Source organism: Nothobranchius furzeri, chromosome 2 (genome assembly GCF_043380555.1).
Source record: "Nothobranchius furzeri strain GRZ-AD chromosome 2, NfurGRZ-RIMD1, whole genome shotgun sequence".
Taxonomy (NCBI): Eukaryota; Metazoa; Chordata; class Actinopteri; order Cyprinodontiformes; family Nothobranchiidae; genus Nothobranchius; species Nothobranchius furzeri.
The window spans coordinates 101943547-101951046 of record NC_091742.1 but is presented as its reverse complement, the minus strand read 5'-3'; the positions used below and the strand labels follow the sequence as shown (position 1 = coordinate 101951046).

Here is a 7500-nt window from a genome sequence, read left to right as displayed (position 1 = left end):
ATGTATGGATGGATGGACACATAGATGTATGGATGGATGGCTAGATGAATGGACACATAGATGTATGGATGGATGGCTAGATGAATGGACACATGGATGGATGGACACATAGATGTATGGATGGATGGCTAGATGAATGGACACATAGATGTATGGATGGATGGCTAGATGAATGGACACATGGATGGATGGACACATAGATGTATAGATGGATGGCTAGATGAATGGACACGTGGATGGATGGACACATAGATGTATGGATGGATGGATGGCTAGATGAATGGACACATAGATGTATGGATGGATGGCTAGATGAATGGACACATGGATGGATGGACACATAGATGTATAGATGGATGGATGGCTAGATGAATGGACACGTGGATGGATGGATACATAGATGTATGGATGGATGGCTAGATGAATGGACACGTGGATGGATGGACACATAGATGTATGGATGGATGGCTAGATGAATGGACACATGGATGGATGGACACATAGATGTATAGATGGATGGATGGCTAGATGAATGGACACGTGGATGGATGGACACATAGATGTATGGATAGATGGCTAGATGAATGGACACATGGATGGATGGATACATAGATGTATGGATGGATGGCTAGATGAATGGACACATGGATGGATGGACACATAGATGTATAGATGGATGGATGGCTAGATGAATGGACACGTGGATGGATGGACACATAGATGTATGGATGGATGGCTAGATGAATGGACACGTGGATGGATGGATGGCTAGATGAATGGACACGTGGATGGATGGACACATAGATGTATGGATGGATGGCTAGATGAATGGACACATGGATGGATGGACACATAGATGTATAGATGGATGGATGGCTAGATGAATGGACACGTGGATGGATGGACACATAGATGTATGGATGGATGGCTAGATGAATGGACACATGGATGAATGGACACATAGATGTATAGATGGATGGATGGCTAGATGAATGGACACGTGGATGGATGGACACATAGATGTATGGATGGATGGCTAGATGAATGGACACATGGATGGATGGACACATAGATGTATAGATGGATGGATGGCTAGATGAATGGACACGTGGATGGATGGACACATAGATGTATGGATGGATGGCTAGATGAATGGACACATGGATGGATGGACACATAGATGTATAGATGGATGGATGGCTAGATGAATGGACACATAGATGTATGGATGGATGGCTAGATGAATGGACACGTGGATGGATGGACACATAGATGTATGGATGGATGGCTAGATGAATGGACACATGGATGGATGGATGGACACATAGATGTATAGATGGATGGATGGCTAGATGAATGGACACATAGATGTATGGATGGATGGCTAGATGAATGGACACATGGATGGATGGACACATAGATGTATGGATGGATGGCTAGATGAATGGACACATAGATGTATGGATGGATGGCTAGATGAATGGACACATGGATGGATGGACACATAGATGTATAGATGGATGGCTAGATGAATGGACACGTGGATGGATGGACACATAGATGTATGGATGGATGGATGGCTAGATGAATGGACACATAGATGTATGGATGGATGGCTAGATGAATGGACACATGGATGGATGGACACATAGATGTATAGATGGATGGATGGCTAGATGAATGGACACGTGGATGGATGGATACATAGATGTATGGATGGATGGCTAGATGAATGGACACGTGGATGGATGGACACATAGATGTATGGATGGATGGCTAGATGAATGGACACATGGATGGATGGACACATAGATGTATAGATGGATGGATGGCTAGATGAATGGACACGTGGATGGATGGACACATAGATGTATGGATAGATGGCTAGATGAATGGACACATGGATGGATGGATACATAGATGTATGGATGGATGGCTAGATGAATGGACACATGGATGGATGGACACATAGATGTATAGATGGATGGATGGCTAGATGAATGGACACGTGGATGGATGGACACATAGATGTATGGATGGATGGCTAGATGAATGGACACGTGGATGGATGGATGGCTAGATGAATGGACACGTGGATGGATGGACACATAGATGTATGGATGGATGGCTAGATGAATGGACACATGGATGGATGGACACATAGATGTATAGATGGATGGATGGCTAGATGAATGGACACGTGGATGGATGGACACATAGATGTATGGATGGATGGCTAGATGAATGGACACATGGATGAATGGACACATAGATGTATAGATGGATGGATGGCTAGATGAATGGACACGTGGATGGATGGACACATAGATGTATGGATGGATGGATGGCTAGATGAATGGACACGTGGATGGATGGACACATAGATGTATGGATGGATGGCTAGATGAATGGACACATGGATGGATGGACACATAGATGTATAGATGGATGGATGGCTAGATGAATGGACACGTGGATGGATGGACACATAGATGTATGGATGGATGGCTAGATGAATGGACACATGGATGGATGGACACATAGATGTATAGATGGATGGATGGCTAGATGAATGGACACGTGGATGGATGGACACATAGATGTATGGATGGATGGCTAGATGAATGGACACATGGATGAATGGACACATAGATGTATAGATGGATGGATGGCTAGATGAATGGACACGTGGATGGATGGACACATAGATGTATGGATGGATGGCTAGATGAATGGACACATGGATGGATGGACACATAGATGTATAGATGGATGGATGGCTAGATGAATGGACACATGGATGGATGGATACATAGATGTATGGATGGATGGCTAGATGAATGGACACGTGGATGGATGGACACATAGATGTATGGATGGATGGCTAGATGAATGGACACATGGATGGATGGACACATAGATGTATAGATGGATGGATGGCTAGATGAATGGACACATAGATGTATGGATGGATGGCTAGATGAATGGACACATGGATGGATGGACACATAGATGTATAGATGGATGGATGGCTAGATGAATGGACACGTGGATGGATGGACACATAGATGTATGGATGGATGGCTAGATGAATGGACACATGGATGGATGGACACATAGATGTATAGATGGATGGATGGCTAGATGAATGGACACGTGGATGGATGGACACATAGATGTATGGATAGATGGCTAGATGAATGGACACATGGATGGATGGATGGCTAGATGAATGGACACATGGATGGATGGAACCATGGATGGATGGATGGATGGAGGGATGAATGAATGGACACATGGCTGGATGGACACATAGATGGATGGATGGATGGCTAGATGAATGGACTCATGGATGGATTGATGAAAGAATGGACACATGGTTGGATGGACACATAGATGTATGGATGGATGGCTAGATGAATGGACACATAGATGTATGGATGGATGACTAGATGAATGGACACATGGATGGATGGATACATAGATGTATGGATGGATGGATGGCTAGATGAATGGACACATGGATGGATGGACACATAGATGTATGGATGGATGGATGGCTAGATGAATGGACACATGGATGGATGGACACATAGATGTATGGATGGATGGCTAGATGAATGGACACATGGATGGATGGATAGAAACAGAATTTTCTACTTCTGCTTAATAACCCTGAGGCATTTAAATGTCCAAACTCTGTGTGTGTGTGTGTGTGTGTGTGTGTGTGTGCGTGCGTGTGCGTGTGCGTGCGTGTGCGTGCGTGCGTGTGTGTGTGTGTGTGTGTGTGTGTGTGTGTGTGTGCGTGTGCATATGCGTGTGTGTGTGTGTGTGTGTGTGTGCGTGTGCATATGCGTGTGTGTGTGTGTGTGTGTGTGTGCGTGTGTGTGTGCAAGCAAGCGAGAGAGACAGATAGACCTTAGCTGAAAGCTGAAAGGTCAGCAGCTCCTACAACTGCAGTATAAAAATATCTAAGTACTGGATCCCCCCCCCCCCCCCCCCCCCCCACACACACACACACACACAATCGGAGTCCAGGGACAGGGTCTAACTTTGACCCTAGGGTATATTTCAGCAGTGTTTTTAGAGCATTTCTTGGTTTTAGCTGCCCTGGTTCTGGTCCAGTTGTCCCAGAGTTCTGACCCGTTTAGACCCTGGTACATCTGGTTCTGTGAGTGACTACCAGGTACAGTTCATCTGATCCCATTGTCCTAGGGGCAGCAGCAGCTCAGGAGGTTGAGTGGGTTGTTCGGAAGTTGCAGGTTTGATCCCGGCTCCCACCAGAGAATGCTGCTGTTGTGCCCTTGGGCAAGACACTTCACCCACCTTGCCTGCTTGTGGTGGTCGGAGGGACCGGTGTTCAGTAGCCTCGCTTCTGTCAGTGCACCCCAGGGCAGCTGTGGCTACATTGTAGCTCATCCCCACCCTCGTGTGAATGGGTGAATGACTGACTGTGTTGTACAGCACCTTGGGGGGTTGTAGAAGGTGCTTTACAATGCCAGTTACCATTTACCCTTGTCTCTCAGCCAGGATGTCTATCACTAAGATCCACGCTCGTGAGATTCTGGACTCCAGAGGAAACCCCACCGTGGAGGTGGACCTGTGGACAGCCAAGGGTGAGCATCAGGATCTTCTGTGAGGGATGTCTCAGAGGTTCCTCCCTGTCAGTGTGCTTATGGTAAACGGTCTCTTAGGTCTCTTCAGAGCTGCAGTCCCCAGTGGAGCGTCCACCGGAGTTCATGAAGCTCTGGAGCTTCGTGACGGAGACAAGAGCCGTTATTTGGGCAAAGGTAGGAGATCATCAAAAACAGCAGGAGGCTGAAGTCCAGGTGCAGAACTTGTGTTTACACCTGTTTGATTGCAGGTACGGTGAAGGCTGTGGAGCATGTCAACAAGGAGATCGCCCCCAAGCTTATTGAGAAGGTACTGGGTTCCTCTCAGTCCAGCAGATGCACCTGATGGTTCAGTTGGACTATACATTTCCTTCAGGCTAAAGCTAGCTGCTGCTACCTATTGACCCACCTGTCTGTCCACCTGTACAGAAATTCAGTGTTGTTGACCAGGAGAAGATTGACAAGTTCATGCTGGAATTGGATGGGACGGAGAACAAATGTAAGGACTGGTCTGTTTGTCTCTCCGAGTTGTCCCTGTGTCTTTCTCTTTAGCTCCTGTCCATTTGTCTCACCTGTCTGTCTTTGTGTCTGTCCATCTGCAGCTAAGTTTGGCGCGAACGCCATCCTGGGTGTGTCGCTGGCTGTCTGTAAGGCTGGGGCTGCAGAGAAGGGAGTTCCTCTCTACCGTCACATCGCCGACCTTGCAGGACACAAGGATGTCATACTTCCTGTTCCCGTGAGTGGGACAGGTGTAACTGGGACAGTGTTCTCTGTGTCGGCATGGTTGGGCCGTTCTGTACGCTCTCTAAGGAACCTTGAAGTTTACCTGTAGATTATTGTTTCGGGTCAATCTTCTGCTTGAACCTAAACCAGCTGAAGGATCATTGTGTCAAACTTGTAAAAATGAATGAAAGTTTGTAGTTTCAGGTTAACTTGTCTTCCTCTGTCCAACCCAACCATGATGAAACATCTAACCTACAGCATGAATACCAGTTCCACCGATCTTCCCACTGTCTGAAGATACTGGTCATGCTGTGTTTGTTCAGGCTTTCAATGTGATCAACGGTGGGAGTCATGCGGGAAACAAACTGGCCATGCAGGAGTTCATGATTCTACCTGTGGGAGCTGCCAACTTCCACGAGGCAATGAGGATCGGAGCCGAGGTGAGAAGATCGTTGTTTCACAGCATTGCTTCTGTCGCACACAGCCATGTCCACCTATGACTATGTTTCTTTGATGTCTTCAGGTCTACCACAACTTGAAGAATGTCATCAAGGCCAAGTATGGGAAGGATGCCACCAATGTGGGAGACGAAGGTGGCTTCGCCCCCAACATCCTGGAAAATAACGAGGGTAAGGCTCCGTGGGTCTGGTTGTGTCCCAGTTTAACATAGGACTGTTACCTGAGCCCTCACAGGTGCAAAGAGCTTATCGGAGCAAATCACCGAGGACTCTCCACAAACAATACGATTTCCTCGGCCTGTAATCGGCTCAGAACCTGAATGTCTTGGGCCTGGTTCACAGAGCCCAGGTCCAGGCCCAGGATGATTTTCAAAACATGAGAGACCCCACAGATGTGGCAGAAAGAAGCTACAGATTGAACAGTGTTGGTCCTACAGTGTGTGGTGTGCCACCACATGGTGTCACCTGCTCAGACGGGATATCGTAACAGGCAGCACACTTGTTTTACAAAGGTCTCCTCTTCATTCGTGTCTCCACAGCTTTGGAGCTGCTGAAGACAGCCATTGAGAAGGCCGGTTACCCTGACAAGATCATCATTGGGATGGATGTGGCCGCCTCTGAGTTCTATCGCAATGGCAAATACGACCTGGACTTCAAGTCCCCCGATGACCCGTCCCGACACATCTCTGGAGAGCAACTTGGAGACCTGTACCGCAGCTTCATCAAGGGTTACCCTGGTAAACCCACTGCATTGCTCCTCCAGGACAATGTCGTAGGACTATAGCGCCCATATGTCCATGACATCATCAGCATCGTCCCACTTCAACAAGTGTAGACCAGAAATAAAATCATTCACATTTCCTGACTCTGTCTTTGTCTGCCTTTGTCCACGCCTCTGTCTCCAAATTCAGTCCAGTCCATCGAAGACCCGTTTGACCAGGACGACTGGGAGCACTGGGCCAAGTTTACTGCTTCTGTGGACATCCAGGTGAGACAGACAGGGACATGTGAGGGATCACTTCACCTGTAACAGTCTGTTAGACGGTGTTAGCTGAATCACCGGTCTCTCTCTCCACCAATCAGATCGTAGGAGACGACCTGACAGTGACCAATCCAAAGAGAATCCAGCAGGCAGTAGAGAAGAAGGCCTGCAACTGTCTGCTGCTCAAGGTCAACCAGATCGGCTCTGTGACCGAATCCATCCAGGCGTAAGACACACCTACACCATTCATTGTTGTTGTCTTTCTCTTTTCCACCTGCCTTTCTCTTTGTACCTGTCTCCCTCTTCACCTGTCTCTCTCTGCCCCGTCTACCAACCCGTGTGTCAGGTGTAAGCTGGCACAGAGCAGTGGTTGGGGTGTGATGGTCAGCCATCGCTCTGGAGAGACTGAGGACACCTTTATCTCTGATCTGGTGGTCGGCCTCTGTACTGGACAGGTGAGGACATTATGGGTGGGGCAGGTAGACATACAGGTGTGAGGACAGGTGGACGTCACCAGGACAGGATCAACTGGTTGGTTCCTGTGATGATAGTCTTGGTCTGACTTTGTCTACAGATCAAGACTGGAGCCCCCTGCAGGTCAGAGCGTCTGGCCAAATACAACCAGCTGATGAGGTAAGTACTTCCTGTCTGCTACAAAGTAAAAGTTTGTGTTTCAGAGTAAAAGCTCAGCTCACTGCTGTCTCCTGCAGGATTGAGGAGGAGC

The 7500-nt window shown here is 47.6% G+C and overlaps 1 protein-coding gene across 4 annotated transcripts in view; it reads left to right on the top strand.

Moving 5' to 3' along the window:
* The window catches only part of eno3 (enolase 3, (beta, muscle)), a 9579-nt gene that overhangs the window by 1829 nt on the left and 250 nt on the right, over nucleotides 1-7500 (top strand). For 2 of the 4 annotated variants that reach the window (XM_054738573.2, XM_070548717.1), the window contains 13 exons: nucleotides 4527-4616; nucleotides 4695-4790; nucleotides 4865-4923; nucleotides 5043-5112; nucleotides 5216-5349; nucleotides 5660-5776; nucleotides 5860-5965; nucleotides 6334-6531; nucleotides 6706-6782; nucleotides 6878-7002; nucleotides 7123-7231; nucleotides 7351-7409; nucleotides 7487-7500. The exon at nucleotides 7487-7500 is cut by the window's right edge and continues 250 nt beyond it. In XM_054738573.2, coding sequence (XP_054594548.1) covers nucleotides 4532-4616; nucleotides 4695-4790; nucleotides 4865-4923; nucleotides 5043-5112; nucleotides 5216-5349; nucleotides 5660-5776; nucleotides 5860-5965; nucleotides 6334-6531; nucleotides 6706-6782; nucleotides 6878-7002; nucleotides 7123-7231; nucleotides 7351-7409; nucleotides 7487-7500 — 1249 coding nt within the window. In that variant the 5' untranslated portion in view covers nucleotides 4527-4531. The remainder of the gene's footprint in view (nucleotides 1-4526; nucleotides 4617-4694; nucleotides 4791-4864; nucleotides 4924-5042; nucleotides 5113-5215; nucleotides 5350-5659; nucleotides 5777-5859; nucleotides 5966-6333; nucleotides 6532-6705; nucleotides 6783-6877; nucleotides 7003-7122; nucleotides 7232-7350; nucleotides 7410-7486) is intronic. The other 2 variants (XM_054738575.2, XM_070548716.1) reach the window with 1 other exon arrangement.